Genomic DNA, 12,690 nt, shown 5'->3' on the forward strand with positions numbered 1-12,690 from the left:
GCGTGGGCGTGCCCGTCTCGATCGAAGAAGAGCGAGGCCGCTGTTCCCGCCGTGCCACCAAATCCCTGTTCGGCGCTGCAACCGCCAGTGACGCAATTGCTTAACCTGGGCTACAACAAGAAGCTTGTGAGCAGATATATGCGCGACGAGCGCCAACCTCTCCAATGTCTGGGGTAGCTGCACACTCTTCGAAGGTTGTGCCGGCCCAGCTCTCTTTTCTGGGGATATACAATCCTTCTTTGGGAAATACAGACGAGACCTTCCGCAATCAAGTCGTCTTCTACTACTCCAAGGCCCGCCTCAAGGGCAATGGAAAATATGCAAATCATGGCCGTGAGCTGCGCGAGGAGGAGAATGAGAAACTTCGCCAGATTGGCCTTGCCCAGGGCATGGTCAGCTTTGCCCGGTACATCTCCACCTTCTCTTGCTGTGTTTTAATATATATCCGCTGACGCATATCCAGGAGCTTTTCGAATGGAGAAGCTGTCGACTCTGTAGAGACTGAAAAGTCACGTATTGTAATGCATGAGCTGGAGGTTGGATGGTGGATATTGGCTGTAGGTATAACGTCATACTTGTGTACAAATCTAACATGTCCACTTGCAGTCCATTGACTTGACTCGGCTTCCTATAAGCCCAACACCACCCGCAAAGCCCTCAAGCAGTAGTTCTACTCCTACTGTGCTATCTGCTGAGTATTCATCTAGGGAAGTAAGCCCTCCGGCACTCCTTCTACAACACCTACACCGCGCCCACTCCATCTTCCTTCTCCATCATGGGTCTTCCCTTAGTGATCTCTACGTAAAATTAAACCGATCCAAATTCTGCAACATCCTGGGCAAATTCTGGACAAAATTTGCAAATAGCTGGGACGTAATGCTCCATGGAAGTCCAGCCGTCGATATCTTTGGAGGTCTTAAGCTCGCTTCTGGTGGAGAGCTCGGGATGGGAGTTGGCGAGGAAGAATGGGGTAGTGGTGAACGTGAGGTCCTGGAGGACTATGCACGCCGTACAGATGGTCTTGTAGACCTGATCGTCTCTCGCTTTGGCGAGCCCTCCGCAGCTCAGCAACTGGATCCAAAAATCTTAACGAGCAACAACAAACTAACCAACACGGCTCCCGAACTAGAACCATGGATGGGAAGTGGTAGATACCCTGGCGCTGCTGACGGTGTCGTATTTTCTGGGGTCGGTGCCATAACTCGTGCCTCTCTTAAGCATTTGTCGCAATGGGTAGAGTGGATTTACGGATATGGAGAATATACATATGGAGTGAAGGATAATCCAAGTTCAGACAGAAGGAAGAGACGTAGGAAGAATCCGAAAGAAGCTGCTCTAGCCCATCATCCAGCTTCAGTCGGAAAACCGCCCGCTAAAGATAGTATTCAAAGGCCTGCAAACGCAAAGAGTAGAAAAGAAGCCCATAATACCGACCCTGAAGCAGAACTCCCTCCTGGAATACCGCTTCCAATTGTCTCTGCCGTAGAGCCCCCACCGGACAAGGCCCCGCCCACTGTAGATTCAACGGAAGGGATCGAGACAAATGAAACTATCAAAGCATCGCTAGGTGATCCCGAAACATGGGTGAAATATCTCACCTTGGGATATGGAAGTACTTGGGGTGGCAAAAAGCCACAGACATCTCGACAGGTATCCCAAAAATATGCGGACAGTGAAAATGATGACGCGCGAAGTCAAAGGGGAGAGATGTCAATGCGATACGTGGATCCTGGGCCTGACGTTGACAATGCCGAGGAACGACTGAAAACTCAAATATTCCAAGAAAACATTGGCTACTTTATTATTGGTCTTAAGGGTGATATGGAAAATGATGAAGATGACGATGATGCTGATGATGCTGGTGAAGGCGACTGGAATAGCAGGATATTGCTTCGGACTCTTCATGTCGAGCTTGCGAAAGATTGCCCCCTGCCCACGCCCGGTGAAACAGAGACTCATCCATCTTACCAGGATGAATTGAAAGACACTTCTTCAGTTGAGCGAAAGAACATGAGGCTCCGAGTCATAGTCTACGTGGTGAGTTCTCCTCTCCAATTCAATGGTTGTTGAAGTGACTAATGGTCAACCAAAGCACCGCCCCTTCATCTACACATTCCTCTTCCACCCCCGTACCACATCGCTCACTCTCTCTTCTTTCTACCGCAACCTCCACACGTATTTCTCACCTCTACATCGTCCCTTGAGCAACAGCACTTCACCAAACCGAGTTGCCGCTCGTATCGCTGCCGCTTCAAACCCATACACTACTACCGCTACGACCCAGGGTGCTGGCCCTAATACACAGCCGATTTTTGATCTGGTGTACGACCCTCGTACTCTTACCGTACATTCCAGCATTCCAAACATTCCGGAGCCCGGCACTCTCGTTGCGGAAGGCCTCGGCGGTATTGCAGGGGTCATTGGATGGAGCCGCGTAGAGGCGCTGAACGTACACTCGCAGATCCTAACTACTGTAGCAGGGACGCGACATGCCGTGTCGGAGATTGAACGTACCTGTAAAACTAGTCGTGGCTGGTGGGTTGTCTGGATGCGGTTACCACCTTCGCAGGTGGAGCCAAGGAAGGACGACGAGACGCAGCAAGATGAGTACGACACCGGCGACCTCCGCGAAGCGTTCTTAGTCCGCCGTGCCAGGGATTCGGCGCCACCGGGGGCAAAGAGTGTGGGAAGTAGGATGGGAAGTGGGATGTGGAGGCTTGGTGGTGGACCGACGACGGGAGAGAAGATGGGTGGGCCGGCTGCAGGATGGGGTCCTAGGGGTTTAGCAGAGGGTATTGGGATCGATGCGAGAAGGTATGTCGAGGGTTTACTGAGTTTGAATCGTTGAGGAGGAATTGGATTGAAGTAATGAGGATACACACCTGCCGTGAGTTGAAGTGCTAGTTCCTAGATCTTCAATAGGTTCTGGTGCACTGAGAGCTCTGCCTTATTCGACAATCGCGCGAATATCGCAGACCGTGGAACTTCATTCTCCAATGAAGTTTTTGACTAGGCAAGCAGGAATTAACCCATATCTCAGTTATTATACCATATTCGGTGGACCTCATGTGAAGATCCTCAAAAGTACCGGTTCGGTATCAAGTAGGTACTTTCAGTTAAACAAACCGCTCCACCCGCAACCTTCCCTTATACCAACCCGATACAATCTTTAAGCTACTATAATAGATCCCAGACGCGAGTCATTTATTCATTAAGAGTTAGTACTTTAGACAAACTTTTAACGTATTTTAAAAGCCTTCAAAAGCTTGTTTAAAGTACTATTCAGGCACCACTATCTCAAACAATCCTGACAAGCATGACAAAATGCTCGTTGATTTCATACGAACTGTTGCTCACTAAATCTAATGCTGCCAAGCTACACTATGCAAGCTTCCTCAAAGGGTGAGGGATGCAATTCAAGAAAGTAAATCGCACATGCAAGAATCGCAATACTCTTTGCTGCGGCGACGCATTACTTCTCCCATGGCGCATAAAGCCTCATTTCAGGGTAATCCCAGCTCCTTGTTCTCATCAGCATTTCCATGATTCCTTCGCACGGCTAAAGTAGGTGCGGCACCTGCAGCCTTGGACCAGAGCATTTCTACGTTAGTCCAATCTTAACATCGCATTAGCTTGTTTCGACGTCGTAAGACATGCTCCATCAAGAACGTCCCCATCTCCCCCTCTGTTGACACTACAAAACGACAGCTAGCACAATAAAAGCCATAAGCGCAAGCATAGCACCTGACCCTTCATCCCATTTTACTGCCATATTATGAGTTGGTGAAGCAGAAGCGCCGGGTGATTGCTGAGAGAGAGCAGTCGGTGCGGTAGTGCCGGCTAGAGGCGAAGTTTTGCTCGGAACGGGCGAGCTACCTACAGTTACTATTCTCAGTCGACGGCACCGGATTGCTAGTTGGAGTCATAGTGGGAATGGAGATGATGGAAGTTTGACCCGTAGGAGATTTTTCCGTCACGGAGGTGGGAGTTGCGCACGACATACCTGACACTGTGGCTGAAGACGATGCAGCCGCTTTCTCTTCCCCCTTGACCCCAAATCCTACTCGCGACCCGTCGAAATCAAACACCGTGTAGACATTTTTTAGGTACACGTCTCCAACTAGCCATTGCGTAGTACCGAAGGTCTGCCGTCCGATTATGTTACTAGCACAGGCACCACCGCCGAGCCTACGGCCGACATAGTCGGCGGTTGAGATATTGAAGTTAACACCTCCAAATGAGAGCTGGACAATCTCTGTTGCTGAACAGGGGACTGTAAAGGTCTCACCGCTTTGCGTGGAGCCGGAAATAAGTTTGTGTAGAGCAACAGCGTCATCGCTCGGCATCAGGATGAATGAGGTGCCGGTATCGATGATAGCGGAGCGGCCTTTCACACCTAACGCTTTACCATCTACACCAGCGTCATCAACGGCAATCTCCCAGAAGCCATTGGTGTTGGCTATTGTTGGGATATATGTGAGGTCTCCGTTGTAAAGCTGTGGATTCGGCGTACCAAAATCTAGTTCACCATCATTGACGCCGCTCGAAGTGCGAGAAAGGTGCACCCCGAAGAGTTTGGTCTTGATGAGAGATTCCGATATTAGGACATCCAGTATAGAAGGCGCTTCAATTGTGTTAGAGGTCGAGTCGCCACGGCCAAGCCCAAGAATGCCGTCCATGGGATATGACAAGAAGTCGGAAGAAACATTACTCGCAAGACCGAAGGTAAAAGGAACGCTAAAACCAGCGATGTGAGCAGTATCGGTAGCGAGGTTTCCACTAACCTGGCCAGTGCCGTAAACTATGCTGAATGTCTTATCTGATATCTAGAATATGTCAGTTTCAGTTAGTGCTCTAGAGGGAGTGATACGCGCGGCGAGGTTGATATAAAAAATAGGCTAGCGTTCATTGCATATTCATGGGGGAATATCACAGGCAGACGCAATACCAATCTCAATAAGAGGGCAGACAGGGACATCCCTGCGAAATCGAAATCCCAAACGACTCTCGCATTAGAACAAGTATTACTCACAGTCAGAGACGTAGAGTCTCCATTCCCAAAAGTATTGTGTGTATTGCAGACATCTAATGTGCAATCTCCTCCCATAATCCAGGTATTTGAAGCTGCCGAATCCAACAACATATGGTATTCCTCTGAGCTTGTTCCGAAAGTAATCGTTACCATATAGGAGAAGTCAGTCCCATCTTGATCAACTGCCACGCTATTGGACTGTGTCGGAGGTTGGGAGTTAATGATATTGTACTTATTCGTTCGTCTCGTAAGTGTGCGACTAATACCTAGAGAAATCGAGTCATCTCGAGGGTTAAGCGCGTCTTCGGCATGACGAACGGGTTCATATAGGTCCTTCCGTGAATGTATTATTGGATACACGGGCACGTAGGGGTAGAAGGCTGAGACGAGCGGAAGCAATGATAGACATGCTACAGCGGAAGTTGAGGGAATGTGCATTATATTAAGTGTTCAATTGCCCTTGACGAGTTAAAAGGAGAGGAGAAAGCTGGATACAAAGCAATTAAGCAGACCCAGATGCACGAGAAGCAAGGGCGAAAATACACAATGCAATTTTGTTTGTCCTCGGAAGGGTTGCGGAGTAAGGTTCGGATGCTTCTCTGGATGACCGTCCTCTAGACGATACGCACAGAAGAAGTACTTAAGAAAACGCTACAACAACAGATAAAGATGAGCGATTGGGTGAGCGTAGAAGGCGCATTTGAAGGGAGGAGGGAGAGGAGGAAGAGGAGGAGGAGAAAAGAGAGGCCATGGAGCGAGAAGGTGTGCAGCGCATATGCACGGCTGGGAGATGTCTTTCAAGTGCTTGGCGGTGAAGGTCAGAGTGCCCGTGTGAGGCCGAAGCTGAGCTAGCGTTGGTCACTCTGGGTGCTGTGTCCCATTGATTTCGCCGCCACTCCCGCCATGGTCGGTGCTTGAAACGCTCTTGTGCGCAAAGCAGAAGAAATTTCTGGTTCAGGAGTCACCACTTTCCGTCCGTTTCTGCAACTTTCAACGCATCAGTTTTTTTTCTCCCCTTTCCCCCCTTTTTTTCATGTTTCCACCACGCCTAGCTGTAATCTAAATACACTCTCGAAATATTCGAAAAGGCCTTCGGTAGTTGATTGCAAGCACTCACAAGGTAACAACGACTCTTTGAGGAAAGCCCAGCCCCGACAAACCCCGAGACCGAAAAAGCATTCCTCATTTTTCTACACTCGCCACATCATATTGGCAGCTCAATAACAGCACATCAAACTCACATCAAGTGATTAAATATGACTCATTAGGACTTCGGCTCATTTATCAACACAATGATGATGGTTACAATAACAGTACACGAAGTACAATCGCCTGCTACTCTTCAGCTTGCTTAGTAAGTGGCCTGGGAGTCTCCTCATAATTACATAAGATGGCGCTTCATGGGCGTGTCTGGATCGAGCCTGGGAGAATACCCCAGTAGAGTTCATACAGTCATAACCGCACACCCACCCATCGCAGTATCTCTCCGTGCGCACGGAATTGCCGTGGACCGAAACCAGTTAAAATTTCCTTTCCAGATCATCATAAAGCGGGGAGGTCTCCCGCTTACTAGCAGCCTACATTGGAAGAGTTATCAGCAAGAGCCTCTAGAGGATGTCACTAACAAAAAGGACAACAGTAACAAAAGTGGTGATGACGGTATTGGCAGTGGTAGTGGTAATAGCGACATGCAGCGATGGCGCTATATAGCGATGGCAGCATATAACGACAATGGCTGTGGCTGCGATAAAATCTCTTCTTATTTAGAGTAACAGGGACCGTTTATAGGTGGGGAGTTGACACCTCTTGTAGGGAGTGGCGACAAACTTCATAGGTTTGCGTCAAGTTGAAAAGTTCATGGTTAAATGCCAGGTGAAAATATGAGCGCCGACAATGCACACGCTAGACGCTAGGGACACATCCTATGTTAAAACTAGAAAAGACTGGTAATTTAGTGGTGGCTTGGTACAGTGTATGTTGCTAATATTACTGACCTTCGAAGAAAACAACGGCAAAACACCATGAATACAGAGACAGCGAAGATACTGCTAAGTTCTACCACCATTGCATTGCTGAGGAAACATCAAAGGTAAAACAGAACATGTCATTTATTATTTGACTCTTTGATTAACGCCCGATACGGATCCTATCTAGGCCCACACAGACTGCTCCGTACACAGGGGAAAGTTGTGTACTATATAGGAAAAAATCCCTGGCATGTTAGGGGGAATATCCTATAAGCCGCCTTAGTAAGATAAAAAAACCCCGGTTTAACCACCTCCGCACGTAGCTAGCTCAGCAGCTACATCCAAACCTCCGCTAGATCTTAGATCTCCGTGGTTACCATTACATCCTTCTCTTAGCTTATCTGGAGCTGGGGTTCATTACGTCCCAGCTAGGCCTTACCGTTAATTAATTGATTGCCATATACTAGTAGTTTCCTATATCCTAACCGTCCCCTATTACAGCTATCACTCATAGACTATTACCATTATATATACGCTAATCCTCTTAGAGCTTATCAAAAGTGTAAGGGGGATTTATTTGTAACTAGCACTATAATACTAAAGAGTGAGCGGGATGCGGGATGCGGGATGTGTATGCTCTGGGATCTTTTCCGCCTGGGCCGTCTCTAGGGAGGGCCAGTCCGTAGAGAGGAGACAAAAACCGTGTGGTCGTTATCCAGGCTACCAGGCAGTATAGTGCGATTAACGGCGAGTAACCTATCATTCTCCGCGGGCGTATCGTCCTAAGGGTTAGGAAGGGGCGTGTTTACTTATTTGTTCGTTCGTCCATCATAAGGGGACGTTAAATCCGACTCGTATCTATGAGGATTACACAGATGGGCTCGGGATGTGGTTATTTACTATAAAAGGGTGCCGTTAGTAGTAGCTTTCCAAATCACCATTTTATATGAAAACTTCTTATTACCTACGTCTTAACAACCACCAAATCCCACCCGTACGCTGCGCGACGTCTCTGCGTTGGCTCTGCTGAATCCGGAGACCAGCAGGTTCGTAGGCCAAGTCACCTCGTACAAGTGCAGAGTCCGATTTCGACGGCTCAGAACATGTCATATAATAAAGCTTTATCATCAAATGTGTAATAGATATCCATTAGAAGAAAAAGAAATACGTTCTGTCTAATACTGAAGAAAGACTACTACCCGCAAGTATGCATTAGATAGAACAACGAGATGTGCCGTATCTACCGCATCTGCTGGATCTGCTTTATCTGCTGCACCACCTATACCCTCAAACACGAATTAAGTCTTCACATACTCATTAGCTCCTCCAACGTCCTAAATAATACTGTGCTTCTCTACCGATTTTCATAGCCACATCGGCTGCACTGGAAGTCTGCGCAATGAGAGATATATGAGATTGCTCGTGGTGTATATTACATTCGGAAGTGCTTTAGATACTCGGTCAAAGTCCCTATTGTGCTGTAAGGACTAAACGAATGGCCCTTCGCGTGCATGTCTTTAGCGACGGCGCATGGGATATGGGGATTTTGGCTGTTTGTCGAACCGAAGAGTGTTTGATATACTCGTGGTACCCACTAGTAAGCAGCGCTTACTAGTGGTCCTGGGCTCAATGCAACAACCGAGCTCAATGCAACTTTTATATTTGTATGGCGTCTCATACAAAATTAACCTTTTTCCAAGTTGAATAACTCAACAACAACGCTATAATAAATTATTAAATATATATACTTCTTTTTTTTATACCTAAATAAGTATAAAGAAACTTAATTTTAATATTAATTTTCTATTTTATAGAAGTTTTAGTATTTACTGGCCTTAAATAAAATATAATAATAAAAAGTATAGAAATACAATAAATACAATAAATATCAGCTTTAAATAAGTTATGATATTGATTTTTAAAGGATTATATATAAGCCTTTAAATTCTTATATAATTTCTATGTAGTATTGTTAAGTTATTCAACTTGGAAAAAGGTTGATTTTGTATGAGACGCCATACAAATATAAAAGTTGCATTGAGCTCGGTTGTTGCATTGAGCCCGGGACCACTAGTATAGTATATCTTCTGAAACACCGCGACGTCTTTATCAAAGAATCTCGAGGATCTAATTGCAATGGCATAAATTGTGAATCGGGCCTCTTCGAGTGGTGGTGTGGTAGCAAACTAAGCGTACCCCATCTGCTTTACAAGGACAGTACCTGTAAATCTAACATTGGCCGCGCCACTTGGACGATCTATCGGCAGCCTCATTGCAGTGATACCTGGCATGACGGATTCCGCTGGCCTTGCCCGGCATATTTGAAAAGGTTTGATGATAGGGATGGTTAAAGATCGGCAAAAGTGGCTAAAAACCAGCATTTCCTAACAGTGGATTCGGTAGTCCGTATTTTGATCCTTAGTTCCCGAGAAGACGCGTAATGTTGCCCGAAAGCACAGATGAAATGTTTACGTGCCCCTGATCGCCTACGACGCCTCCACTTTTGCATAGGTGACTCGAAAAGCCGTAAGACGTTTGATAATTTAGCAGTAATGATTAACATATCAAAGCAACAACTGTAAAGGCGGGAATGTGGGGCGTCACAGCGAGACTGCGGAACGTATATTGTCAACATTCAATGTATAATTTCTTACAAAAGTCGTGGTAGTCCGAATAGCTACGATGAATCAAGTAAGAGCGGCAATGTTATGATTGCATGAGATCAATTCGACGCCTATAGGGAAAAAGTATTATACCTTGGATGCGCAGAATCGGAAAACACAAGGCCGGGAAAAGAAAACAGCAAACAACACGATGGGGTTAGAAAAAAAGGTTGGGATTGGATGTTAAAAGAAAGAGAATAGGTCGTGGGGAAGGTTATGACGTGCTCGAAAGGAACCCGAAACCAAGAAATCGCAGACAAGGACTACAAATTTGATATATGAATGATAGGAGCTAACCACCGGAACATGCTCATCCTCGAAAGCACCTCTTGTAGGTTCGTCGTTGATAGCATCGAGAAATACTCGAGCACAAATCCAGACAGCTTCTCCACCTCATTTAGTCCTAAATCCGCTCCCTCTCAGTTTGAGAAATATTGTCTGTATACTGCCCCAAGATGTCCATGTCAAAGACCCAGTGCTGAACGCCTCGTTGGTTGCCGTAAAGAAAGCTCTAACACGCGGGAGCGGACTGCAGTCGAGAATAGCATCCACGTCCGCCCTCCACCAAAATTCATCATCCGCAAATGAGCTTAATCCAGGAGACCACCGCAAAGCACATTGACCGTCACAAGCAGTTGTCTAAGTCCATGCATGCCGAAATGATGTAGCCGTGACGGTCGCAAGAGTATAAAGAAAGTGCCGATTTACATAATCACGCACTTGACCTTCTTATCCTTCTTCCTTGTAAGTAGAGCTGCGCGGGTGGCATGTTCGAAAACCTCCCGAACGCCTTCGTTTGTCTTGGCTGAGCATTCGAGGTATTTCTGTGCACCAATCTTCTTGCGTACATCCTCGGCCTAAATAAAAAGTTAGCTTAGAGTTACTATTGCATTCTTCATCCAGTGCTGAAGAGTGCAAGCTGGGATAAATAGGAGACTAACCTGCTCTGGGGTGACGGGTTTCTGCGATGTCTTGTGTAGCTCCTCAATAGTCTTCTGGTCATACCGTAGATCCTTCTTGCAACCAACGAGAATGATTGGGAGGCCTTGGCAGAAATGTAGGACTTCAGAGATCCACTGCGGTGTTGAAAAGTTGTCAGCACATCTGAGATAAGAAGCAACGAACAGCACGTGAGAGCTGGTTTGAGGCTTGTTTACCTTCTCCTGAACATTGTCAAGGGAATCCGGCGAGTCGATTGCGAAACAGATGAGGATAACATGAGAATCTGGGTATGAAAGGGGTCGGAGACGGTCGTAGTCCTCTTGCCCCGCCGTATCCCATAAGGCCAGCTCTACATGTTTCCCATCGACCTCGACATCGGCAACATAGTTCTCGAAAACAGTTGGGACATATACCTATGCAAAGCATTATATTAGTTTCGATGCAAATATGGTTATGTGAGGGTGGGTTTATTTGATGGAGATAATAATCTGCCAGGCTGACGCAGCTCGGCATAATTAAGTGGATGACGTGGATTTGCATGACTGACCTCTGGGAATGTACCCTTGGAGAAGACGCTGTTGAAACAAGATCGTTAGCTTTTGGAATGCGTTCAAGAGACCGGGTGTTGACAGAGCAGTAAGTTTCCAGGAGGACTCACATGAGAAGGCAGGTCTTTCCGCAGGCACCATCGCCGACGATGACGAGCTTTCGACGGATTTCCGCCATCTTACACAATCAAGAGAGACGGGTGGTGGAATTCGTTGGGCAGGAGAGAGCTGTGTGGGAAGATGAGAATCAGTGTGATGGTGGAAAGGGAGTTGTTGAAGTACGTTGTGGTGTGGAGGAGGAGGAGCTAGGCAGGAACGTGCACTGACCAGCTAGAGGCTTTGTGTTGCGGCTGTGTTTTGCCTTTTGCTACAGTGAGCGACGGGCGGTTCAGACGCCCGATCGGGTTGCAACGACGGTTAGTGAAGCTGGAGTGCGGCAGAGGGAAATGGCAAGCTTGGTGGTGGGCAAAAAGTAGAGGAGGTTGATTGTTGATGGAGAGCACGCAGCAGTAGAGTTGCAGGGCAGCGGCTATCGGGTCTAGTCCTGTCTCAGAACTCTCTGAAGCAGCAACGCCGCTGATAAAGGTCGCGACGCTCTGCATCGCTCTCGCTCGGCTTCGCCAACGAGCAGGGAGTCTAGCGTGGCAACGTCACTCTTCATCGACTTCGTCACACACGACAGCAGCTAGGAACACAGCCGTTTCAGCAACAGCCCTCCAGACGTTTGGGGTGAGGACGCTGAGCATTGCCTTGCGCAGTGCTTATCCGCGAATCAACACAGACGCCTTTCTGTGGCGTGCGCAAGCTGCCAGAATAACATTCCCAGCTCCAATGTGTCATCGTATCCTGTCGACGACATCTTGGTACTCAATTATTCTTCGATTTAGGCAGACGATTATCGGAATGTGTATCAGGTCTTTGCGGCGCAGTCAACACTAGCAGCATAATTATGAACCGTAGTTCTGCTGCTGGGCCGGAGCGGTCTCCATTTCCCGTCATGTCTCGGTCAAGGCTTCGCCTGCCAGCGAGAGCTTCATTCAGCTAATGATCCTAATTTTGACTATTGTATAAATTACCTCCCTTTGCTCTCAGCATACACTACACTCACCCACTACAATGAAATTATTAACTAGATACGGGTATGATAGGTTCAAGAATCTGTTACCAAAAACTGTGCACACGTGCTTGATTGGCATCCACATGTCGGTCCGTCAGATTCTAACAATTATGTGGATCCCGGCATATTACAGAATTATATCGAACTTCTCCAAACGATTTGCAAGCGAGTCACGTAATCACTGGCTTGTATAAAGGTATTTTATATTTCTTATAGCATGAACGCAACCTGTCGCTTTGGCATGCAAGTGCGCTGTACTATTGTTGATAATGTGTGCCCTGCGACTTTTGGTGGAGTTAACTTAGAGTCACTAAGGAGGATATTTTAATATAATATCTTCTACGAAAGCTTTAATTTTTGAGGATGTAATTGGTGTATTTTTAGGGCATCATTGAGCGATAAACCAATGATATCCGGCAAC

The 12,690-nt window shown here is 47.0% G+C and overlaps 3 protein-coding genes across 3 annotated transcripts; 1 reads left to right on the top strand and 2 right to left on the bottom strand.

Moving 5' to 3' along the window:
• Nucleotides 1-12: 12 nt before the first annotated feature.
• On the top strand, nt 13-3,200 carry K441DRAFT_611846 (uncharacterized protein). Its single transcript, XM_067645595.1, has 4 exons — nt 13-406; nt 464-557; nt 607-2,037; nt 2,093-3,200. Exons 1-4 carry the CDS (start codon nt 165-167, stop codon nt 2,846-2,848), a joined length of 2,523 nt encoding a protein of 840 aa, XP_067503374.1. The 5' UTR covers nt 13-164; the 3' UTR covers nt 2,849-3,200.
• Nucleotides 3,201-3,282: 82 nt separating this feature from the next.
• K441DRAFT_660640 (acid protease) lies at nt 3,283-5,905 on the bottom strand. Its single transcript, XM_067648736.1, has 3 exons — nt 5,033-5,905; nt 4,004-4,826; nt 3,283-3,876 (listed from the first exon to the last, which is right to left on the bottom strand). The coding sequence occupies exons 1-3, from the start codon at nt 5,468-5,470 to the stop codon at nt 3,695-3,697; spliced, it is 1,443 nt and encodes a 480-aa protein (XP_067503375.1). The 5' UTR covers nt 5,471-5,905; the 3' UTR covers nt 3,283-3,694.
• A 4,403-nt stretch (nt 5,906-10,308) lies between these two features.
• On the bottom strand, nt 10,309-11,472 carry K441DRAFT_124979 (GTP-binding protein rho1 precursor). Its single transcript, XM_067640034.1, has 5 exons — nt 11,263-11,472; nt 11,152-11,179; nt 10,820-11,017; nt 10,604-10,738; nt 10,309-10,519 (listed from the first exon to the last, which is right to left on the bottom strand). The coding sequence occupies exons 1-5, from the start codon at nt 11,328-11,330 to the stop codon at nt 10,367-10,369; spliced, it is 582 nt and encodes a 193-aa protein (XP_067503376.1). The 5' UTR covers nt 11,331-11,472; the 3' UTR covers nt 10,309-10,366.
• Nucleotides 11,473-12,690: the final 1,218 nt, after the last annotated feature.

This window comes from Cenococcum geophilum, assembly GCF_001692895.1.
Source record: "Cenococcum geophilum 1.58 unplaced genomic scaffold K441scaffold_24, whole genome shotgun sequence".
Taxonomy (NCBI): domain Eukaryota; kingdom Fungi; phylum Ascomycota; class Dothideomycetes; order Gloniales; family Gloniaceae; genus Cenococcum; species Cenococcum geophilum.